Source organism: Mesocricetus auratus, unplaced genomic scaffold, assembly GCF_017639785.1.
Source record: "Mesocricetus auratus isolate SY011 unplaced genomic scaffold, BCM_Maur_2.0 Super-Scaffold_100053, whole genome shotgun sequence".
NCBI lineage: Eukaryota > Metazoa > Chordata > Mammalia > Rodentia > Cricetidae > Mesocricetus > Mesocricetus auratus.
Genome location: NW_024429230.1, coordinates 3,520,684 through 3,546,657, shown reverse-complemented (window position 1 = coordinate 3,546,657; position 25,974 = coordinate 3,520,684). Strand labels below are relative to the sequence as shown.

The 25,974-nt window shown below is 41.3% G+C and overlaps 1 protein-coding gene and 1 long non-coding RNA gene across 35 annotated transcripts in view; one reads left to right on the top strand and one right to left on the bottom strand.

The window, feature by feature from the left end:
* The window catches only part of LOC121136167, a 57,743-nt gene that overhangs the window by 19,420 nt on the left and 12,349 nt on the right, over positions 1–25,974 (bottom strand). The gene's annotated exons all lie outside the window — the stretch shown is intronic.
* Kcnma1 (potassium calcium-activated channel subfamily M alpha 1) overlaps positions 1–25,974 on the top strand; it is a 688,790-nt gene that overhangs the window by 651,266 nt on the left and 11,550 nt on the right. For 16 of the 32 annotated variants that reach the window (XM_005083494.4, XM_013123140.3, XM_040735914.1 and 13 more), the window contains 5 exons: positions 1,461–1,574; positions 2,332–2,412; positions 7,458–7,588; positions 22,938–23,132; positions 25,447–25,565. In XM_005083494.4, the coding sequence (XP_005083551.1) occupies positions 1,461–1,574; positions 2,332–2,412; positions 7,458–7,588; positions 22,938–23,132; positions 25,447–25,565 (640 nt within the window). The remainder of the gene's footprint in view (positions 1–1,460; positions 1,575–2,331; positions 2,413–7,457; positions 7,589–22,937; positions 23,133–25,446; positions 25,566–25,974) is intronic. The other 16 variants (XM_005083504.4, XM_040735926.1, XM_040735925.1 and 13 more) reach the window with 1 other exon arrangement.

Here is a 25,974-nt window from a genome sequence, read left to right as displayed (position 1 = left end):
AAGTGCAATCAGGGAATGATGCTTTTTGTCTTCCTGAAAGCATAGTAGTTGATAAGATAGTTACATAAAGGAGAGCAGAAAATGAGAAAGCCTGCTTCAAAGTCTTTTGCATTTTGTGCTGTAAACCTCGGACAGGATAGGCAATTTCTGAGCATCAAACATACCCCAAATGCCAGAATCAGCCCAGCCTTGTCCCACTATTAAGTATTGACGGTAAAATGTGGTCCTATGATCAATTAGGGGTTTTTATTTGGAACCCAAGCAAGTATCTTTGTACCTTTGAATCCTTCATTTACTGGCAAGCCCATATAGAGATGAGAAACCAAAAAATCAGGCATAGCAGCATGTACATTTTAATCCTAGCACTCAGGATGCAGAGGCAAGAAGATCTTTGTAAGTTCAAGGGCAGCCAGGTCTGCCAAGTGAGTTCAGACTAGCCATGTTACATAGTGAAGACTGCATTTCCAAAGCGACTTTTTAATTCAATAAAATGAAAAGTAAAAACAACCCGAAACAAATGGCAACACAGAGCTCACAGTCCCAGTTGCTGTGCGCCTCACTTGGAAAATGAATTTCTAACCAGTGCAGGCACAATTCAAAGAGCTCTCCCATCTCTGTGTGTGTTTGTCTGCATCCTCACCAAGGTACTCAGTGGGCTTGACTGCAAGGAAGTCTCACCCTTCCTAAACTTGACATCACACATCTTACCCGGTTCATAAAGCTTATACATTCTTGATAGTGCCAGGTCAGTTAGCTCAGGAATTCAAGGCTAGTTCTATTAACTACAGACACACAGTGTCTGGAGAGAATCAAACAAGATTGAAGGCCTCCAAGCAGATTTACCCTCACATCTCACCAGCCCTAAGTTCCTCAGGAGCAGAAGGAAATGTAGTCAGTTGGCTGAACAGAATTGTCAGAGTGAGTCTAGCTAGGCTGTGTAATAACAAGCAAAACATTTCAGTGGTTTGGAAGAGCCCATCATTGTTTTCCACTTAAACATTTTATGGAGGAGCTGTCTGAGACTGCTGTCGGGACTCCATCTCCATAGTGACCCATGTCTCCATATATATAGGATGTGGATTGGGAAGAGAAGGACAAGACAAAGCCTTATACCAGAAGCGATGTGTGTTTCTTTGCTCCATTTTCTTGAGCAAGAACATTTTGTATGTCACACACTCCTTCCTACCTAAGGGCAACTAGATACGGTGGTAACTATTTGATATGAGAGGGGGAACTATATAGGATATATACTGATATGGTCTAGATTTTTAGGAAGGTGGGTATCAGAGTAAGTTGGAATTGCTCCAAGTATGTTGCCTATATAGCCTTAAAAAAACAAAACATAATTCAGAAGTTATCCTGTATTAATTGGTAGCCTGTCAATAATGTGTACACTGTACTTTGAGGGTTCTCTATGTATACTGTACTTTTTTCTACTTCTCTGAATTTCTCTCTACTAGGATTCACACCTCCTGGAATGGACAGATCATCTCCAGACAACAGCCCAGTGCATGGGATGCTACGCCAGCCATCCATCACAACGGGGGTCAACATCCCCATCATCACAGAACTCGGTAGGGGGTCATTGTCAGCTCAGGGGGTGGGTGCTTTTGTCTTCCAGACCATGGAGAAAAGAGGAGGGTGGCCTGTCTGCTAACCCTTTGGGCATCATAGGTTTCGGGTGGAGTAGCAGAGGTGAAGTATGAGTAGCGATACGGCAAATCATTTGAAGGACAAACTGTTCTGTTTTTCCCAGGAGAGAAATAGACAGTTTCCTTCCTTCTGGCTATGGTTTTCAAAGGAGCGTGAGAATGGCTTTGACATTGGGGCATCCATCTGGGAAGCGGGCAGAAAGGAGGCAGAGTTCTTCTGGTGGCTTCATCCTGACGGTGCCTCTTCTGAGTGTTCTGTTTCAAAGGCTCCTACAGTTGAAACCCTGCTCAGAACCTCGGGATTAAGCCCATCCCATCCCAGGATGAATCCCCGGTGAGAGCTGGGTCAAACGTTTGTTTGCTCCACTATGTGGCCGCTCCACCTTGACCCTACCCAGGTTGAAATTCTCACCAAAGGTCATTTCTAAAAGATGGCCAAAATATGGATGAAGGGCATGGTTTGAATGCTATAATCTGTAGCCAATAAAACCCAACTTCTGACCATGCCATTCTCTGGTACCCTGTGTGAAGTTATAAAGCTCTTCTCCCGCACAGCAAAGACTATTGCCCAGGTGGCTAGCTTGAGGATGTGTCCCCTATTGTTCCCTCACTTTCTTTTTTTCTTTCTGTACTTTCTTCCACTCCCTTTCCCTGACCCTTAAATGCCGTATCCAATTAGCTAAACCAGGCAAGTTGCCTTTGGTATCAGTCAATCAGGAAAAAAACAGTGGGACCCACATTCTAATGATAACGGAGTTGGGTAAGAAGTGCTTGTCTTCTTGACATCAGTATTTTCTTTTGTTCTGATCTTGGTGTTTCCAACTCTCATTGGCTTTTCCCCCCTTCATTTCACTGGCTGTAACAGAAAGGCTACCCCATGGCACTGCTTTGAATGCATTTTGTTTGTGGCTCTGGTTGGAATCGACTGTCTTGTTCTGGCCTTTTCTTAATGATTTTTTCCCCCACACAGCATCAGTAAACCTTTGATCACACCCATCTGACCTGGCAGTAGCTTCCAAAGCATCTCTGCTCTAATTCATTTTCTGTAGCCCAAGCCCCTCTCTCCCTCTCTTTTAAAACCCACATGTGCCCCTTCTCCCTGCCTCCTCCCTACATTCCTTTCCAACATGCTGTCAGTTTGACTGACATGTCTTCATAGCTCACAGAGGAAGTCAAAGGAAAAATATAAAAATTTTAAGATAAGAAATCCTAGACAGTGCCTTCCCTCCAGCTGTTTATTTTTCTTTATTCTGGCTTTATTTGCCTTTTCTCCCCCCCCTCCCTGCCCTTTTCTCAGAAGTTCAGCTTCTGAAGCTTAAAAAGCAGCTGGTTCCCATGGGGATCTTTTCTTACTAAATCCAGGAAGGGTGCAGAACAGGCTGGCGGCCCTACACTCTGTCCCCCACCCTGCTGGCCCAAAGTCCTCTCTGAGAGATTCACAGTGGATTTATCCAGAAGATGAAGGCCCCTGGTCATGCCTGCATTTGTCAGGCCTTTCCATGGTTCCCCATGACTTGGTTAATAACCCACAAAGGGCGCCCATCAGCAGCAGGTCTCAGCACTAGAGATTCATCTTCTAAATAGACATAGCAAAGGGCTTCTTGGCAGAGACATGGGAGGAGGGGTGTGGAGCACCTGCCTTCCCATGACTCACAGATGAATTGAACAGTCCATTTTCTTGGCCCCCAAATATATTTCAAAATAAGAGAGGAGGCTTTTAACCCAGTAATCTTGCTTGTGAGGTGTCTAGAAATGAAGGAATAAATTGTCCACCATGCAGCCCTTTGTAGTTGTTAGACAGAGCTATTCATCAGGACAAATTCACCCAGGTCAAGGAGTATCATACTATTTTTTGTTTCCAACACTAGGAAAGGTATCTTTTTTATGTTTAGCATTGTTGGCTAAAAGCCTAGGTTTCTCCATTGCTCTTCTTAGAACCACAGGACCATAAAAGACCAAAGGAAGCTCATGTGCCCCAGACTACTGTTTGGGAAATTCATCAACATCTCCAGTACAGATACCTACAGCAGCTTCCCAAAAGCACCCACACCAAGACTTCCTTATTCATGTGGAACCCATGTGCTATTAACTAACTGGAGCCTCCTGATTTTGATTAGTGTAAAAGGCAAGCAAAACGTTTGGTGCTCTAGATACAATGTAGCAATTTGGTTAGCAGTTCCCGACACTCTCCCACACCAGATTTCCCCCTCATGTTTGGAGTTCAGACCATTTCTTCCTTTTGCTCTGAAGGCAAGTTTCTCTAGTAGCCACACCACTGTCCTTATTCCACTCCTCCCTCCACTTCACCCCTACAAATGTTCGCCATTTGTCACCTGCCCTGTGATGTGTGTTGTGTTACATTGCTCCAGTCATATTCCCCTTAAAACAGCAGAGAACAGAGCTGGAGAGATGGGCCTGAGGTAGTGCTTGCTGGGCAATCATGAGGACCTGAGTGCAGATCCCCAGCATGCATATGCAAGCTGAGCATGGCAATGTACATCTTGTAATTCCCACCCTTGGGGACAGAGATGGAAGGATCCCTGAGGATTGCTGGCCAGGTAGCCTAGCTGAATTGGTGAGCTTCAGGTTCAGCTGAGAAACTCTGTCCAAAAAGTAATAAAGAAAATGATTGCGTATGACAACTAATGTTGACATCTACCTTCCACGTGCTCCTATATATGAACACATACATATATGAACACATACATACATGAACATACACAAAGGCACAGAGACAACCAAGGCCAAACATATTTTAAGACTGTAATATATTCCAGTCCTCATCTGTCCTGATACTCCCATAACAAAGGCGCATGAAGTTTCCATGAAGTTTGTTTGTAGCTGCTTAACTCACTATTTCCCAATTGTGTTTGATCAGATGCACTGTGGGCCAATGTGTTTGTCACCTCTTATTTCCTATGTGGTTGCTATTCTGGGAAATAGGCAAAGGAAACTCCAGCTGTTATCTTTCCAAGACTGGGCATCCCAGAACAACAGGCAAGGCTTTTCACAGAAGCTTTCTCTTGCCTTGACACCTTCTGATAGCTTACACCCTTAGATTGCTCAAGTCCAGAGTTGTTTATCCTACTTGGGGCCACACTAGTAACATAACACCATTTCTTCTTCATCTCCTTGTAGAGAGGGAAGGGATATTGCTCCAGTAGGAATGATGGTGACGTTGTGAATAAATAAGACCATATTCCAATGTGTGTGCTCTCTTAACTTACACTTTCCCAGAGTAGAAATACTGTGACTCTTACAACATACTTTTAGAATACCAAAAGAGAAAATAATAGACCTAGGATTTAGCTGAGTTGGTAGAGTACTTGCTTAACATTAATTAACAAAGCCCTCGGTTCAATCCCCAGCACTTCATCAATTGGATGTGTTGGTCTACACCCATAATCCTTACGCAGCAAAGTTAGAGAAAGATCAGAAGTTTACTCCAAATGAGTTTGAAGCCATCCTAGGATATATGAGACACTATCCAGAGAGAGAGAGAGAGAGAGAGAGAGAGAGAGAGGAAAACAATAAGGCAAAATTTCAATAACATGGATTTTAAAATCTTTTTTTTTTTTGGTTTTTACAAGACAGGGTTTCTCTGTATTGTTTTGGAGGCTGTTGGTCCAGCCTGGCCTCGAACTCACAGAGATCTGCCTGCCTCTGCCTCCCGAGTGCTGGGATTAAAGGCGTGCGCCACCACTGCCCGGCTGGATTTTTAAAATCTTAAAAAACAAATATTTATTTATCTTGCATGTATATGAGTGTTTGCCTGCATAAATGTATGTATCCCATGTGCATGCACATGCAGTAGACAGAAGAGTGTTGGATTCCCTCCATGGAACAGTTATAGGTAGGCCAAGGTGTGGGTGCCAGGAAGCTAATACAAGTCCTCTGCAAGAACAGCAACTGCTCTTGGTCACCAAGCTGTCTCTTCAGTGCATGCCTTAGGAAGTTCAATCCACTTTACCTATAATTCCAGAGTACTACATGTGTCCAAACCAAAATGGTTCCTCATATCTGACCCACTATGAGAGCAGGGTGTGTTTGTGTGTGTGTGTGTGTGTGTGTGTGTGTGTGTGTGTGTGTGTGTGTGTGTGTGAGTGTGTGGTTTGAACACTTGGCCACTTGTGATAATTTCTCCATGGAGTAAGGCTACAGTAGTTCAGGACACATTGAGACACATTTAGTTAAGCATGAATTAGGTATGGAGGCACCTTAGGGCCTATCATAATTCAGTTTAACAGGACCATTTGGAGGGTGCATAAGTAAACTGTTAGTGTTTCTAAGAGGAAGAGAGAGAGGCTGGACATTTCCATAATGAAATAGATAGACAGTTGTGATACCAACCTCCATTTATCTAGTGCGCAGCATGCCCTGGGTCCTGGACCAAACTTACCAAGTCTGGTCTCCTAGGAGTCTCTGAGCTACCCCACAGGAGACTGCATAATTTCCCCATTTCTCAGTGAGATCAGCTTAGCTGTAACATCATGAAATGCCTTGCCAAAGAAGTTGGTGACAAAATCAGACTTGAGACTTTCACCCACTATCTGCAATTCACTTGCCACTGAGACAACTGGGATCCAAATTATCACAGTAAAGATTTCCCTCCATTAGAGTTATTCTCTGGGGGAAGGGGAAAGATGGTGTGATTTAAAAATAATTCCACAACTAGCCTTTTGTCCTATTATTATTTACTCTGATTCATGCAATAAACAAGGTTTTGTGGTTTGTTTGTTTTTTTAAAGGAACGTTATCAAGAAAGTTCCTTTTAAAAATTAAAACAATAGATCTCAGAAAGAAAATTAGCTTCTGATAGATTCAGAAAGACATCAGAGCTAGGAAACCTCATCTGTTCTCTTCCTAAAACCACCTTAATTATTCCAGAAATCACAAATGTGCCTCTCCCCAACTTCCCACACTTCCCCCTATTACTCGCTCTGCAAAAGTGATCATTTCTGAGACCAAGACAGGAATTGAAGCTCATTTCTCATTTAATTTTTTGTAACTTAAAGACATTTGCAGGACACAACTCATCAGTCTGTGGGTCATGCAGGAGGAGTCCTTAGGGGCTGCTCAGATGATAATGAATGAAGGCATCTTGGCCTGGCCATGCCTTCTGGAACACAAGGAAGACAGAGCTGTTAACAAGGGGGAAACAGAGTGTGTGGAGCCTTGCAGGGAAAGTTGGATAACAGCCGGAAGCAGCCAGGAGCCATTCCTGAGTGTTCAGTAGGACATATAGGGTATGGGCCTAGGTTCAGAGGTGAGGCACACCAAGTACTACCTGGGCCCATCCTTGGGGCTAGCTGTGGGTCCTGCCTGAGGGTAAATTCCTTGCCATTTGCCTTTGCTGTGTTTCTGGTCTATTGCTTTTCCTTCTGAATAAGTTGCTTTCTTTTCTTTGTGGCTAACTAACTTTAGCATTCCAGCATGACTATTCATCATTGAAATATGTCCATCTCTCAAAGGACTTGGCTACCAAAAAATGCCCTAGGGTGTTTCTTGGTCATGATTCTAAAACTGCAATAAGGACTGGTCAGTGCCATCAACTTGCCAGTCCTTAGCAGTTGCCATGGGTCAAGCCTGCTTGACTTCATTGCTCTCCTGGTCTTAGAAGTTAAAACAGTCCTGTAGGAGCAGACCATTGAGTTCCACTGCTCGCCAACCTCAAGGTCCATCAACAGCTTCACCATTCTTGTTTCTTTTGTAGTAACTTCTTTAAGCCAGTCACTTAGTATCTCTCTGGCTTCACTAATGCATGTATAGTGTTCAGTGCTAATTCTTATTTTATGCCTTTTCTAGTGAACGATACTAATGTTCAGTTTTTGGACCAAGACGACGACGATGACCCTGACACAGAGCTGTACCTCACGCAGCCCTTTGCATGTGGGACAGCATTTGCCGTCAGCGTCCTGGACTCACTCATGAGTGCGGTGAGTTGTCTAACTTCCTCTCTACTCAAGTGGTGGAATACACAGTCATGTAATATCTCCAAAGTAGGAGGCACTGGCAGGAGTTTGAGCTGTGCATTGAAAAGTTCACAAGTTCATGAACTTTTCTCTCTAGAAAGGATACCAATACTTATCAATCACTCAAGTAAATATTGATTATAAATTCCTCAAAGTGTAGGGAAGACAGGGAAAGCGATCACCTGGTTTGGAGGATAAGAGAAGCAGTCCTTAAGGAAATAAATATTTCATACCAAGATGTGAGGCTGTCTCAAGGAAGACAAAGGAAGTCGAACCACAATGAGGAAAGGGACAGGGAAGACATTGAAAACCATTCCATGGTTGCAGTCTTTGCACTTAACGGGGAAGAGTGATGTGATCAGGTTCATGTCTGAAGTCAGTTGCCTTGTCGGCTAGGTGGATATGGCTCAGACTGGAAAGGATAGGGGGTGGTGTCTTTGGAAGCATCTTGTCTAGCTGGAGGGAGATAGTGATACAGGAAAGGTGGGGAGATGATGGGGTGAGTATTCATTGGTAAAAATGGAAACATCTGACAATAGCCTGAATGTGAACAGAATGTAGAAAGTACAGTGTGCCACCAAAGGTGACACCACAGTCCTTGTCTGTCACTGAAAGAGTAGTCCTTGGTTGAGGGCCAGACATGGAACTCTTCTCTGCTGAATGCCAGGGACAATGATAGAGGTAAAGGGAAGGAGCTATTGACTGAGACATCAAAAGCAGCTCTGTTTTGTTAAGTAACTTGATGTGTATTAAGTGGTTAGGCCATTTGTTTTCCTATTCTTATGACCCTCCCCAAATAAGTAACAGTTAATAGAGTAGATTCCAGCATAGTGGCATCATCACTCACTGCAATAGACAACAGCAGCCATTTAGAGTAGGCTACGGCAGGTACTGGGAATCATTCCCACTGGTGTCTTTATTTATAGAAGATGTACTTCATTTTGCAATAGTCAGATTCACAATTTGTGAAAGTGGAGGTGTAGACTGGATAAAAGCCATCATTTGTAGAACCCATGGAACAGAGTTTCATTGAGCATATTAAGCTGTAAACACAACTAGAAGGTGCTTCTCCATGCATACATTTCTTACACTGCCTAAGGAGGCTGTTCTCTTGACTATGTTAAACAACTGATATGCTAATTGTAGATTGTGATCATATATTCATTAAAGCTAATCCCAGAAGGATTACTGTGTGAGGAAAGATGAAGCCATGGAACTTTTAGAGACAAATTTAGGTTATTCTATATTACTGAATGTGGTGCAAATATAAGCACATCTTAGTGAAATATCAGAATTATGGTTTTAAAGATAATTATGAAATAACGTTCATCTGACTTAAGGTTCACTGGTGACTTTCCAAGACAATAAGAAGAGTGTGGGCCTTGTATTTGGTCCTTCCTGGTTTCCTGGAGTGCTGTGACTGAACTTAGGACTGCTGGTAATATTGGCTCAGTTTATACAAATTCTTGAACAGGCTGGAAAGAACAATAGAAACTGCACGCTTATGTTCAGTAAAGCACTGGATTCTCCGTAGGAGGCTGGATCGTGTCTCTTTAGAAATGCCACTTTAATTCTGATTCTAATTCCAGAGATTTCAGAACTTTTACTAAGAAAAGTAAGCTGTTTATGGATTTTTCCCCTAAACTACAAAATGCTCTAAGGTTTGTTTTTTTTTTAAAGCTTAAGCTTATAACATTTGGGTTTTTTGCAGGCAATATGCTCCAGGTAGGACAAGAAACATCATTTTAAAACATATGTTTTCATAAATTACTGAAAATTTGGAAATAATGAAGCTGTACACTTCCATGGGTCAAACACCCATGAAGCCCAGTGCTAATTCTAAGTGATGCAATTGAAACTTCTACACAGTCAAAGGGGCCCTTGACTGACAGCATGGAGGCAGGGCATACAACAGTAGGGGCAGGGCATATCTGGGTATGAGATTCAAGGCTACGGGTTGATAGCATTCCTAGAGAGTCAGTTCTCAGAAACTCAGATGAAAATCAGAATGAACTGATTTCTATCACTATTTTCAAGGGTCATCCCAAATCTCCTTTAACACCAAAGTAGCTTGGGGTATGTGAATGTTATAGCCTGAAAGCAGTCTTTCTTCCTTCTACATTCTAGCCCAGAGTAAAGGGTTCCAGGAACCTAGTACTGTCCCTCATATTTATCAGCAGCAGCAGCATTAGTTATTGAGAGCCTGGAACTGTGTGACACACTTCAGTGATACATTCTGATCTTTTAGACCATAGGGTGAATAAACCAGATTTAAATATCAGAACAAAGCATACTAACAGGCCTACTGTCAGTGCCTTTTCAAGTCATCAATCAAAATACTGGACAAATCATTCTAGAACTTGCTGTGTTGCGTAGGATGACAAACCTCCAGTTGAGGTCTGGCACAACAGACCCAATTAGATCCATCCACTCTGGATGTCAATGATCCCCCTTTTCTAGAATTGCTCCCCAAGTTGCCACTTATTCAAGGAATCAGCATTCTCTGAATATTGTGTTTCATCACTCAAATCCTCGTGGCCTGCTACTTTGCTAAGAGAATATTGTTTTGATTCTTCACTGGCCTTTTTGGAATTGTTAGGACTGTGTCAGACATAGTCTTACAGCTTCAGCCCACAGATTGACAACAGAAACCATGATGGGAGGAATAATTATCCTTATAGATGTGCACCTCTAAGAGGAAGGGTTCAGTTGAGAAATGAAGTTTTCTGAATGAGCCTAGATTGCCCCTCCACATGCATGCACGCATGCATACACCTAAACACACACACACATGCACGCATGCACACACACACACACACATACAAATGAAAGGAAGTCTGTCTGTTTTTAGAGCTGTGTGAGAGTTTTCCAGTTTTGTTTTTCTTTTTTTTTCTACCCAGCTTCACTTCTTCCAAAGCCCAATCCCAGTATCACTTCTACCCAGACACCTAGAATAAGAGGATACGGCGTTGGCTCTCTAGTCATACTAGTTTACTGACTGTGGATCCTGAATCTCTCTAGGCCTCATTTTGGTATCTTTAAAATGGGATAATACTCACACATGTCCCATAACTTGTCCATATGAGACTGTGGTCATGCTTATAAAGTGACCATGAAGTATTCAGCATATGACCAGTTCTCGAAAGCTGTATTACAGTTGCAGTCTTAAACAGTACATTTCCTGGACACTTACTAAATGACAAACATCATTCTCCACATTACAGAGTCAGGATAGAGAGGAGAACCATGGGCCATGACCTCATACTGTTTAAGTTTTCTATCTGCTTGGATACTCTAGAGATAAAAACTGTAGAGGAATGATAAATGATGTCAAATAATAAAAACAGATTTCAAGCATGTGAGGTGACTGGACAGTGAGGCACAGGGTCATATGAGGTGATTGACTAGACAGTGTGGCACAGGGTCATTGAGGAGAACTGATGCTTCTGGTTCCAATTCACCACAAGCCCCGTTTATGTTTTCTTACTGTCTGGGAATCAGTTGAGACCAACTGTTAATTAATTGTGACTTGAACAACTCCTTGTGCCTTTGTGGCAACTGGATGAGGACAAAGGAATATGAAGGTCTTTCAACAAGCAGAGCTGTAATTTGCTATTTAAATACACTCATATATGCATGCATGAATGCGTCTGCTTACTCATTCTCTCTCCTGAACACATGCATGCACACACATACATATAAGACTCAGGAGCTATGTGATAGAAGATTCAGAAGTCTGCAGAAGGATGTTTCTGTGTTTTCATGGCTCGTATGAGCTGAGCTTGGTGTCAGAAATAAGGGTTTGCGTTTCCAAGACTGGAGAATGTCTCCTCTGAATCATGGGTCCACCTGCCTTTCTGTCTATACTGTAACGTCCTGAAGGGCCAAACCCCGGGTGAGCCTTATGTTGAAGGTTGAGATCTCAGCCCAGGTTAATCCAGTGCCACTCCAGAGATGCCAGCAATTTATAGCTCATCACTCATCTCTTATACTCCATCCAAGAGCTCTCATTCATCCTTCTCACAGCAGACAGACAGTCCACACCCACACCTAAGGCAGATGGCGTAGCAGCATTGTCCTGTCTCAGCAGACAACAGCGGGGTGTTGTACTGGACCCAAGAACATACCCCTTGCTGCTACACCAGGCGAGGCAGATCAAGGAGAAAATAATTGAAATAGTCCTCATTGCTCACGAAAGAAAAATACTAAAAATAAAAACCCACACCATGAAAACTAGAAAATATAAAAAAATGGCAGATATGACATGGAAAATGACAATTTTAGTGCAATTATAGACGAAAGGCAGAGTGCCATTAAAGTTAAGGCAATGTTATTAAAAGATGTGTTAATTTTCAGTTAAATTTTCTATAAAAGACCAATTAGTTTAAAAGGCTTGACAGCATTAACTGTGAAACATAAGCTCCAGTAATTATACTTTAAAAAAAAAAGCCACACATAGAGGAAGAGGAGCCAGGGTGGTGGGGCCGCCCAGTGCGCATTAGGCTAGGTGGCGCTGCAGATTCAGTTATTTCTTCTGCAATTTTTTGGTCCTTAACCCAGCCTTCATGACTTTGCTGTGTGTCCCTACAGGATGCATGAATCACTTGCTAGAGGGCAAGGGAACCTCCCACATGATTGAAGCAGCCCTCCTTATTAGGGATGAAAGCACAGGCGCAGAGAGAGGGGGCGCTTTCTAAGTTGACTGCATTGGGTATACTTTTTTATAAACTGCAAGTCACTGAGTATTAGTTGCATATGGGAAACTACACTACACAAGTTCTGTTGTTTAACACTAGTCTATAAATTTGTGTTTTGCTCCCTTTTACCCCAGTTATGTTGATGAGATGTCCAAGCCATAGAAAACTTGGGCAATGTTCCCTCATAGCTATTGAGTAGCCAAGAAGGGATTAAAGACTATATACCCTAGGTCAGGGTGAGATGGTTTAGAGGCAAAGGCACTTGCTGCTAAACATGATGACCTGAGTTTGATCCCTAGGACCCACCCAAAGGAGAAAATCAACTGCCCCAAGTTTTCTCTGCCCTCCACAGGCAAACTATAGCACACCCCCTACACACATAAATAAGATAAAAATTTAAAAACTCATAGTCAGGACGTCAGCTTGCTCTATTACAAAGAAAGATTTCCCTGAGAAAGTACGGCCCTGTCTTCACAGTGAGAAGTGGGTCCTGTATTCTTTAGACTACAAGGGTGCCCTGATTTCAGGCACCAAATGAATCTCTAAACCACCAACGTGACAGGGGATTGGGCGGGATGCCTGTGGACTAGCTTTTCAGTCCACAGGCCTCCTGCACGGGTCCCTCATCAGGCTCCCACTGCCGCGGCCATGGACTTGGTCCACACTGAGGCATGGGAAAGTCTGAAGGTGTACTGAGAGCACGAGACAAAGTTTCACGAATACACTTCATGATCTCTCTTCACAGTCTGTGGATCCTCGATGCCAGAGTTTTCATTAATCCACAAAATAATTCTGCAGTCTGACTGCTTTACCTTTTACAAGAATAGTCTTTGATGATTGGCATTTGGAGTTCCAGTGCCTGTTTTGCTCCATGATGCTGAAACAGCGCCTTCCTCTGCACAAAGCACTGGAACAGTAATTGATCAAAGACTTGTGCATGTTCAAACGCCTATAAACCCTGTCTCCTCCTTTCAAGCTGAATCACTCCTGGGCAATTCTGAGACAAATTGCATACAATTGCAGGACTCTCCAATATTCAGGGGTTACCAGGGACTCAATAAGCGCCCATGCTTCTGTATAAATCATTTCAGTACTGAAAGGGTTAGGTGTTGAGGTAAAATCCTAACAGTTTAAACTATGCCCTCCATATTGACCTTATCTGTGTACCCCAACAGGCAACTTTACCATACTTGCCTTAAAATAAACTTCAGTTTCACATAGAAAATGATAGCCATGTTCCTTTTGGAAAATTTAGGAAGTCCAAGAATGTGGAAAAATATTGAAGTGATCCATATTCCCAATACTGAAGAAAAGTGTTTAGTATATATATCTATATTACATATAGATATATAATAGACAGACAGGTGAGAAAGATGGATAGACAGAGCTTCCAGTTTTAAATTTTGTTTAATCCTTCCTTTTTAGTTAGTATTGTGTCAAGAGAATTTAACACGTTATATTTTTTAATGTCAGGACTTGCAAAACTTCCATATGAATTCATGACACTATTTTCTGTGATATACCACAACATTTTACTCTATTGTTTAAAAACATTTTGCTATATAAACAACTGTGTATCTTTGCTTTGAGTCACTATAATAGATATCTTAATTTGTCAACTTAGGTAAAGAAAAGATTGATTTAGGCTCATGGTTTTAGAGGTTTAGCTTATAGTTGATTGGCCTGGCTGCATTGGGCTTTGGTTGAGTGAGCACAGGATGGTATGTGGTGTGGTGGAGTAAAACTGCTTACCTCATGGCTCTGAATGCCATGACAGAAAGAAGTCACTAGTGCCAGGTGGTGGTGGCACACACCTTTAATCCCAGCACTCTGGAGGCAGAAGCAGGCGGATCTCTGTGAGTTCCAGACCAGCCTGGTCTACAAGAACTAGTTCCAGGACAGCCTCCAAGCCACAGAGAAATCCTGTCTCTACCCCCTTACTCCCCCACCCACCACTCTTCTATCCTCCCCACCTCCCCACCCCTCACCCCGCCACACACCAAACAAAGAAGTGACTAGAATCCCTCAATCCTTCATAAGCATGTGCTCTCAATGTCCAGAAGCCTTCCCTCCAGGCCCACCTGGTAAGGACTCCACCACTTCTCAACAGCACCAAGCTGGAGACCATACCTTCACACATGGACCTTTGGAGGACAGTTCAGATAGAAAATATAACACCCAGAGTTAAGTTAATGAATCTTGGAACAAGTAACATTGCATTTCTTTGAGGTAAACTTTGAGGGTTTTAAGCAAATATGAACATTTGTAAAGCTCATGATCATACTTCCTGATTATTTCCCAAGAGCAAGTGTGCCCACACACACACTCCCATTTCGAGTGTGCAAATGCCATCTCAAGTGCTGTGGTCCTCTGTGTTGTCATTTTCTCTAGGAGGATCCTTAACTATGTTTGTGGTAGTTTTAAATATATGCATTTTAATTTGTATGTGGTCATGAAAATATTTATTGTTTTGTTCTGATACTTTCAGTTTTTAACACTAAAGACTTTTTACTGTATAAAGAACTATCAAAAAGAGATGAATAATTTAGCTGTATTAATTTAATTTTAAATGATACTCCCTTTCCTCTTATAATTTAAAATAAATACTTTCACAGTAGAAAATCTATGAAATAGAAAAATTTCATTTCAAGAATCTAGTTTTACAGAGTATAGTTGGGTTGTGTGTTTTTAACATGATTTTTGAATCTTAGTGATTTTTTGAATCCTAGTGCTTTTTAGATTCTCTTTCAATATTTTTAGCAAACTGTATTCTTAACACACCATTATTTTCTGAACACATATTCCTACACATACAATGTATATTGCATGAGTGTATCATTACTTATTTAATAATTATTGTACTGCTGAAAGAAATTTCCAGGTAGCCAGTTTGCCCCAGATCCACTTGTGGAGAAATCATCTTTGTCCAGTGATATGTGAGACTTCCTGGACTGTATCAGCTAACCCTGTCTGTAAAACCCTGCATGGCTCTCTTGAAACAATGAGTATTTACTATTGTTTCTGTTATATTTTACCCATAAAATGTTGTAGCTCTTTTATAAATGTTAGCTATGATCACTATAAACTCAACATATTTTAGAAATTTTCTTAAAATATATTTTGTTTTCTTATTCACTTCATATCAAAACACTAATTTGGCATTAATTTTGTTTCTTAATAGGTCTGAAAATCTTTATCAATTTATAAATTCTTTAGCTCATTATGTTCAGTTATACATATAACCCTATCTTTAATCCTACATTATTATTATAGTTTTTACTTGATACTATAGTTACTTTTTGTCATCCCAATTTTGGTATGTAGATTAAAATTTAAATGCTTATTATATCTAGTGATGCTTAATTTGTAAATACTCAGTTATATTTTTAGCTCTAGTCAATGTTTGATGGCTCCCTCTGGCAAATATTCTCAAAACCTGTATTTTAAGTATCATTACCTAGGGAATCTAGCATCTCTTGGTTTCTCCCTTTAAAAACCTACTTAAAAGTATTATATCCTTTCTCTACCCTCCTATCTCATTTTTCTAACTTTAAGATCCATCCCAATGATATTGTAGTAAATAGATGATTTTATATTGTTATTTTTCTTTTCAGAATTAATTTTGACATTTGCACTTAGTTTTTGCTTGTGAGCCTAACCTTTAATGGCTGAGCCCTCTCTCCAGCCCTGCACCTAGTTTTTAGGAAATAACTATGACAGTATCTTGTGTGTGCGCATTTGCACATGCGGGTGTATCCTTGCATGTCAGGGAGGCTAGCAGTCAGCATCCATTTGTCTTCTGTTACTTTTCACCTTACTTTTTGAGACAGCATCTCACACTGAACCTGGAACTCAAGGGTCCCACAAGATTGACTGGCCTGTAGTCTTCTAAGACCATCTTGCTTTTCGTCTGCCCAGTGCTATGATTGCAGGCATACCCCACCCTACTCTGCTTCTTCTGTGGGTGTTGGGGATCGGAACTCAAGTCCTCATGCTTGCATGGCACATCTCTTCTGGACTGAGCTGTCTCGCCAGCCTCCTGACAGCATTCCAAAGTTGCATGACTTGATAAACCTCATCAGTATTTTAAAACCACATTGGCCCCCTTTAAGGTAAAATTTCAATTACATTTTAAAAAACTCGGTTTTGATTCTGAGTATCTTTTAATGATGAAAGGAATAGCAGGCTGGAGAGATGGATTGACAGTTAAGAGTTGTATATTGCTCTTGCAGAGGACCTAAGTTCAGTTCCCAGCATCCTGCTCAGGCAGCTTAGAAGATGTGGCCCCTGTTATGACCTCCCCAGGTACTTGTACTCATATGCTCATATGCACATACTCCTGACACATCATCTAAAATAAAATCATCTTTGAAAATGAAGTGAATAAATTCTTTAGTACTCAAAGATCCAGAATCATCCGTATTGTTTCCACAAATTAGGTGGACAGTTTCATAACCCATACAATTCTTGGAACAAAGGTATTGTTTTAAACTTATTTGACATGCCTTTTATGCTCCTCATGGAATCCTGGGTTTCCTTAATTTTATCCCTTTGTTCTAAGAGCAGTGCTGTCATTCACCATTTTGTAATTAAATTTAAGTGTTCATCTGGCACAGGACTTGGCACTGACCTTGCTTGTTTGGTGAGGCCCTCGGTGTGTTTTTTGGGCTCATGTTTCCCATCAGAACAGGCTGTTGTTGCTTGAAGTGCTTTCTCTTCTTAGCTTCTTCAACTCTGATCATGCCTTTAACATATGGACACTTTATCATGGGAATCTCAGTCTTCAGTGTTGATCACATTCTGACCGTGTGTGTGTGTGTGTGTGTGTGTGTGTGTATGCCCACATGTGTGTAAGGGTTATGCATGTGTATGTACTTACACAGTTTTCAGTTTTACAGCTTACACTCCGCATATAAAAATTTAGCCATTATAAGCATAATTATCTTTTAACCATGTAATTATCTTTTAACCAGTTCTTTTAAGAAGTGTTTTATTGGAATATTAATAGACCATAAAATTCACCCAAGTATACGATTTTATGGTTTTTTTAAGCATATGTAAACATCTCCAAGGATCCTTTAAGAACAGTCTCATAACTTCCAAGAGAAATCTGTCCTCATTTCCCTTATTACGTTAGCCACTCATCCCTGAACATCCTCTGGTATTTATCCCCGTCTTTCAAGAATTGCCTTTTCTGGATGTTTCATATGAATGAAATCTTATTTTTGCTTATGGTCCATCCATGTTGAAGAGTGTACTTTATTTCTCTTAATGCACAAGTAATATTGGCTCCATGGTTATAAAGCTTTGTGCTGCATCCATCAACCCATTGCGGGTTTATTTGTTTCCAGTCCTTTTGGCTATGGCAGATGATGCCGTTGAGACGCTCTTTGCATGAGGTTTTGTTCTGACCTGTCTTTCATTCCCCTTGGGTGTAGTTAGGTAGAGTTGTTGGGTCCCATGGTTAAGTAGCCCTTATGAATACTGATGGTAGGCCTTGTTGTATCTCTTCATGACTTATCTACCTTGTTTTGAAGCAACCAAGAAACAATGAATTTAATAATAGCAAAAGGATGAGGCTTGAATAAGCATTGCTTTTGCTATTATTAAATTCATTGTCTCTTGGTTGTTGTATTATGGGAGGATTTTAAACCCTGGATAATTCACCCTAGTAAGATACATTATTCTCAAATATTTTCTCTAATTCTACAGAGAATTTTCACTTTCTATATAATGTCTTCCAATGTATAATTTTAAAATATTACAAGGTACAAATGATCAAGTTTTCTGTGTAGCCTATGATTTTGGTGTCTTACCTAAGATAATTTTCAAATTGAAGTTATGAGGATTTACCACTTATTTCTTCTTGGCACTCTGTACTTTTAGCTGTAACATTCAGGTCTTTGACACATGTTCTTTTGTATATGGTGTAAGAAGTAGGCCCAACATTTTCTTCTGCATGTTCATGTCAGTTGTTGTAACACTATTTATTTAATAGACTATCCTTTCTTTTATAAAGCTTCATGATATCCTCATCTAAAATCAGTTAACAGCAACTCTGTGAGTTTATTTCTAGATATTCAACTCTGTTCCATTGGCTGGTTAACTTGCCAGTGTTTGTAGTGTATACTGAAATCAGGGATTTTAACCCTCCAATTTTATTTCTAGTTGCTTTTTGCATGATTGATATAACATTTTTTGTTTCCTGAAATTCCATATGAAATTTGATAATACTGTTTTGAATCTGTATAACATTTAACAATTGTTTTAATCATATCTTCCAATCTATGAATATGGGATATCTTTCTATTTACCTATATTTCATTCATATCTTTTGTAATGTTGTATAGCTTTCAGTATATTAACCCTTGAACTCATTGAATAAGTTTCTCCTTAAGCATTCTTTAAATTTTCAATGTTTCTTTCTTTCTTTCTTTTTTAAATATTTTTTAAAAATATATTTGGTGTTCTGCCTGTGTGCCAGAAGAGCACACTAGATCTCATTATAGATGGTTGTGAGCCACCATATGGTTTCTGGGAATTGAACTCAGGACCTCCAGAAGAGCAGTCAGTGCTCTTAACCAAAGCTGTAGAGTTTCTTAAGTTTTTATTGTTTGCATAGAAAAGTTTGATTTTTGCATGTTGTGGTCATACCCTGAAATCTTTTTGGGTTTTTAAATTTAAATTAGAATCAAGCTTGCTTTACATGTCAATCCCAGCTCCTTCTCCCTCCCCACCAGCCCCCACCCTCCAGCCCCACTCCTATCCCCAGGGAGGATGAGGCCCTTCCATGGGGGATCTCCAGAGTCTGTCATTTCATCCAGGGCAGGGCATAGGCCCTCCCCCCAAGAGTCCAGGCTGAGAGAACATCCATCATTGTGGGATGGGGCACCCAAAGTCCATTTGTATGCCAGGGATAAATACTACCCAAGGCTCCATAGATTTCCTAGGCCTCCTCGCTGACACCCACATTCAGGCGGTCTGGATCAGTCCCATGCTATCCTCTCAGCCATTAGTCTGGGGTCCAAGAGCTCCTCCCCCCCCCCTTGTTCAGGTCAGCTGTTTCTGTGCATATCCTGAAATCTTACTGAACTCTTAATACCTATGATCATTTAAGTGGGTTCCTTGGTATTTTCTTTATGTAATGCTAGGACACTTGTGAATGGAGATAATCTTCCTTCTTTTCCAGTATGAATGCCTTTTATTTCTTTCTAACTAACTAATAAAACTCACAATGTAATTTAAAATAGAAGTCATGAGTGATGGGGGAAGTCCTTCTGTGTTTATGTAAATAAAGCACTGTTGTCCAATAGGGAAGCAAGATAGGTGGGACTAGGTGTATAAGAGGATTCTGGGAAATGTAGTCAAGAGTGGGGAGTTGCCATGTGATCCCGGGGAAGAGAGGACGTGCCAGAATGCCATCCTCAGAAAGATAAGTCCTTATAAAAATATATATTAGTAGTCATGGATTAATACTTAAGACAGAACGAGCCAATGAGAAGTCCTGGACATTGGCTGACAGCATTGTAGCTAATAGGGTCTCTGCATGTTATTTGGGGTTGATGTGGCACTGGGACCAGGCTGGCGGGAAGAACGTTTGTTACACATGAGAACTATGCTTTTTGTTCCTGATTATAAGAGGAGAGCACACTCATTCATACTAAAATATTATGAATAACTGTTGGCTTTTTCCTGTATTCTCCTAATTAAGAGTTTTTCTTGTTTGACAGTTTCATCCATTTATATATCATGAATTTTAGTTACTCTCACTACCTTTTTCTTCTTTCACTGTTCCACCAAACTCTTCCGTCTCAGTATGTCGTGCTTCTACTTTCCCATGCTCATTTGGTGTGCCATCCACTGAGTTTAATTAATGATTTTTGCATGAGCATGGGTGGGAGGGTATTTACTGGAGAAGAGAAACTTGCTAGTAGCTGCACCACTGAAGAGAATAGCCTTTCCACTAACAGGTTTTAATTGCTAATAGTTCCTCAAGCAGGGGTGGTGCCTCCCTGCCTCCTTCCTATCCATGATGAAATATTAGTTGGCCAAATTTTGTGCAGGTTCTGGGAGATGACCACAGCTGTTGTTAATAAGTGCATTGGCCATGTCATATCCAGAAGACCTCTTATGATGTACATTTCTCCATCTTCTGGTTTGTCATTTTGCTCTTCCTTGTATAATGTTCCCTGAGCCTTGGAGAGGGTGTTATACCTGTCACAGTTATAGCTGTTTAATCTCTATACTTTGGCTGGTTAGATCTTCTAGTGACTACTTACCCAGTTAAAAAGATTATTTTGTGTTTATCTTTTATTTTGAAAGAATATAATGTCCTCATTTCTTTATATTTGGGCAGGGCATGTTCAGTGGTTTCGGCAAGTAGGGTCATGAATGTTTTCCATCTACTTATCTAGTGTTAGATTTCCCAGTCATTAGTATAGAACGGTAACTGGAGCACAAAGGTACTTGTCAGTTATCTGTCCAGTTCTCCCTTATTTAATATTGTAGACAGTACTGAGTGGAATATCTGACCATTGGGAAAACATTGGGAGATGTTTGTCGTTAAGCAATATAATAAATCTTCAGGATATTCACAGGACCCTCACTGCATTCTTTGTTAGTCTAGAGGAACAGTTCTCAAAATGTGGGTCTTACCCCTTTGGGGTTGAAGGACCCTTTTACATGGGTTGCATATCAGATATCCTGCATATCAGATACCTTTTGATACATAACAGTAGCAAAATTACAGTCATGAAGTAGCAAAAAAAATAATTTTATAGTTGGGGATCACCACAACATGAAGAACTGTATGAAAGGGTTACAGAATTAGGACGATTGAGAACCACTGCTCTGGAGGAAGCTTGCACACTGAAGCTGACTGAGAGATAAGAGGTTCCAGGATGAAGAACAACAATGGCCTTCTACCTTCCAGGACAAAAAAACAGTAAAGAGAACAATCAAGGGATGTTTGGGTATCTTCCCCCATGTCTCTAGGATCAGACCAGACATTCTTATGAGCATTTCCTGGGCTCTGAGTTTCTTCTCAGTCCTTCAGGAAGGTATCAGGGATCCTATAGCTACTGTGATATTCCATTTTACAGGTGATGACACTGAAACCAAAAATGTTTCGTCACTTTTGAAGGCCACAGAGCTTGTGAAAGGTGAAGTCAGCATGACTCCAGGCCCTTAGCCACCCCACCCGCACCTACTCCCTTGGTGTTCTCAGTTCTGCTTGTCCACCCCAGGGAACAGCTGAACTCTTGAACATAAATTCTTAGCAGAATAGCCTGTGTATAACTTTCCCAGCATTCTTTGCAGCTGGAATTCCATGTGCTCTTTGGTTGGGTGTTTCATTGAGGAACACGAAATCCAGTCCCTCCAGCAGCATCTTGTTAACTTAGAAACCCGTGTAGAATTCTTTGCATATATATTTGATCTTAATAACTAGACTGATTTTAATGATTGTAAACACTGATGTCCAAGATGACACAAAGCTAGTGACAGAGTAGAGTGAGGACTCATCCATGTCTGATTTGCTGCCCATGATGCATTGCCTTGTAAACTCTCAAGTAAGTTGCAAATAAGAATGCATCTGTCTTTTCTAGTCTGCTCCAGAGATGTCAAAATGCCCCAAATCCATATCCAAGATTGGGTTTGATTTTATTTAGATGCTTTCACAGCTCCTCATGCAAGAAAATGAAACATACAGCCTTGAACTGATATTTTCTCAAATTTGGCCAGATGACAAATGTCATTTTAAGGTCTTTTCTTAGACATTCTATTAATCTTTAACGCTCCCATTGCCACCTTCAGGACATACCATGTAGAAGAGAAATAAACATGTAAAGGAAAGAGTTCTTTACATCAGCTATATTTGCCTCAGACAGCTGAGGTTATATGTAAAAACCCAGATATACATATCAGGATATGCAACTTGTAGATTTCCCCAGCTACTATAGTGGTGATGGTTCCTGGGTCCAACCATTATCAGCGTCTATGATAAATTGTTGCGTGTGTGGCAGGCAAGATTCTCTTGGCATCTAATTTCAAACAGAAGGGAGTTGTGCCATTTATGGGTAGCCTCCTAACATATGGATTTCAGGCTCTCAGTGGTTGCTCTCCTTTGGGTAGCAGCCCAGGCATGCTGGATTTTATTGTGTCACTAGTGTCACAGTTGATGTTTTTAAACTTACAGAGGCAAGGCAGTATTTGTATATCTACCAACACCAGTTTTTTCAGGCATCAGTCTTTTAAGAAGAACACTGATTTCCTCTCTCTCTCTCTCTCTCTCTCTCTCTCTCTCTCTCTCTCTCTCTCTGTGTGTGTGTGTGTCTCTCTCTCCCTCTCTCCCTCTCTCTCTCTCTCTGTCTCTCTCTCGCTGTCTCTCTTCTTTCTTTCATTTGTTCTTTAAGTCAGGTTCCCATAGTGGAACCAAGCAGGAGAGAAAAGAACAGAATAATTGGAGGCTGCTGTCTTTTCCCTTCCCATAGAAAATTATTTGAAGAGACAGGCCAGAACTACATGGGAGATACCAAGAAAAGTTGTAATTTGGATGTCAGCTGTGGTGACTATAGGTTGTTTGCTTAAGAGTGCTTCTCCTCTACCTTCTTCCACAGACATACTTCAATGACAACATCCTCACCCTCATACGGACCCTGGTGACAGGAGGAGCCACACCAGAGCTTGAGGCTCTGATTGCTGAAGAGAATGCACTTCGAGGGGGCTACAGCACTCCCCAGACGCTAGCCAACAGGGACCGTTGCCGAGTGGCTCAGTTAGCCCTGTTGGATGGGCCCTTTGCAGACTTAGGGGTGAGTCTACAGCCTACACAATTCCTGAGCCCAGTAATTGCAGCAAGCCTGATAAGAAAGAGCTGTGTCAAACAGTGACAGGCTAAGCATCTATGTTTCTCTCTTCCATTGTAATAGACTAAAAAGATGGGATTTATGGGGCCCTATTTACCAGGCTCTAAACTTTATACATAGATATTCATGAAAATTCTCCTACTAGATCATTGACGTGTTGCTCTCAGGCAACTGAGGTATGGGGCATTTGTATCAAGGTGTCTTGGCTTTGGAGCTATGAGTCTCTCCTCCATTGCTGTATTCCTCAAATGTTTTCTTCCTAAAGATGAAAGGGGTAGCTGCCAACATCATATAGCTAAGTTTAGGAAACATTTTCATAAAGCCCTTATAGCTCAGAGGTAATTTGTTATGAATCTGTCTGAACATGGAAATGCTGTGCCTCAAACCCTGCTACCAGGTTTTTGAATTTATATAGCTCTCATCTTAAAAGGGGAATAAGAGATAGCTTATTTTGGAGTTATTTTGAGGCACCATGGCTCAGAAACATACATTTAGGTTATGCTGATTTCCTTTTCCTTCCTGGAAGCAGGTACATGAAGCTTCCATGTACCAAACAAGGAAGTCATAAATTAAGGCAACTTTAAAAGACATTGGTGGGTCTAGCAGAGGCAGGTATAGCAAGATGGGGGTAGATTTCATGTAGGCCCAAGATACCATCTGATGACATTTTTTAGCTTTGGGTTGGTGGAAGCTAGTGGTCTGCTAAGTTAATAGATTCCAAAAGGTTGCTATTGGCCACAAGATGCTAGTTCTGGAGAGAGTTGGGCATGGAATGGTTTGTTCTAGAAGGCTAGAACTAGCCTAAAATAAGGTAAGTAGCTTCTGAACATGCATCTTTCTAATCTTGTCACAGTACTGTAATTCTAATCATCAGTCTCAAGAGCCATAGAGATTCTTTTCAGGAGTTTTTGTTCACAGTGCCATCAAGGCACTGGTGGGTTTTGAGACATCAAAGCCCTTGTGTATATGCAGAACCATAGGCTAAAATGACAGGATCTCAACTGGCACTTTCAAAGTCTTGAGGTCTCTAATTAAAAACCCTGGTCTTGGGATTTCTGAGTTTGGACCCAGTCACACTTCTTTAATGAGGGGACCAGAGCTTCTCTTGGGATTCTCTGTACTCTGTGCTGTGTCAGACACTTTGGAAAAAATGTGCCACCTTGACCTTTACTCCAAACTCACCTGCATAGATGTGTTTAAGAAGTGGAACCATGAGCCTTGGGGGTGTATATACCTATTACACACACACACACATACACACACACACACATTACCCATAATGTCCCATCATGGAAAAGGTCTTGTTTTGTAACACATCATATGGCTACTTATGGGCCCAGACTGATATTAGACTGGGGCTGTTTTGAAAGTCAACTTCCATTATCAGTGGCTCGTATTCTTATCACTTTCTTACTAATACACTTGAGCCAGATTAATATTTTCAATAATGGAAAAATATGGGACCATTTGTTGTATAATGTGATGCCCATCATGGGAATTCCAGTCCTAGCAAAGACTACTACATTGCCTCGGTTCTTTATGAATGCACTCTGCCATGCTGTTCTGTGTAATAAAGTGAACTTGGAGTCACATATCTGCATGAAGCCCAGAATTGTCTATGCATTTGCAAACCGTCACATTGTTTTCACCTTCCGAGTTGAGCCCCAGAACTGGGGGTGGTTGTGAACTGATTAGTACAGTGGATCCCAGTTGTCTCACTCACAGACTCCCACAAGCTCTTTCTCCTAGACATCTCTGAGGTCTGCAAATTGTGCTTTTCACACAGTCCTTATCTGAAGGAGTTTTATAACCACAGGGCTTGGGGTGCTCTTTTATTCTTGCAGTGGTTTTCATTATCACTTGGGCAGTCTTGACAACATGGTCCCATCACAGTGGACACAGCAGAGCTGGGGAGAAATATAACCCTTGCTTTGCAGAGTTCGTTTCTTCTCTCTAGCTACACAACTGAGACCTTCTAGTGTCATGTCCCCACTTCAGGTGAAGGAAGACAGAAGCTTATTTGAGCTATGATCACAACTGTGTGGACACCAGAGGAAGCTCCTGTGGTGGTCAGATCCCTAACGTCAGACATACTGGGTCCAAGATGCTAACCATACTGATGTCTTCAGCCACAGTCTCTTGACATAGACCCTCAAGCCCCAGAGACAAGAAAACAAGTTAACCCCCCTTCAATACACACACCTTGATTCCCAGAAAAACATAGCCTGATGTTTCTTTCGGTTCCTTTGTTTTCTCCCAGGATGGTGGTTGTTATGGAGATCTGTTCTGCAAAGCTCTGAAAACATATAATATGCTTTGTTTTGGAATTTACCGGCTGAGAGATGCCCACCTCAGCACCCCCAGTCAGTGCACCAAAAGGTGAGTGTGCCTTCCCTCTTTGCCATCTCTCCCAAATGCAAAGGTATCAGTGCTTTCTCTCCTTCCCTGCAGGCAAAGGTCTCTGTGTGCATGCCTTCAACACACTGCTGGCATTAAATCCAACACTGAGATGAGGAGTTATAAGAAAGATTTTCTTTAAAAAATTTACTAATAGCGAATGTGAAGTCATTGAGGGGAGAAGTTGTGTCTTGCAGAGCAGCCCCTTTACCCATTACAAAAGTAGAGTCCAAAGCTTTGGTTCCCTGCATACTTCCCTGTATCCCTTCCCTGCATCCCTTCCTTGCATCACTTCCCTGCATCCCTTCCCTGAATCCCTTCCCTACATTCCTTCTCTGAATCCCTTCCCTGCATCCCTTCCCTGCATCTCTTCCCTGCATCCCTTCCCTGC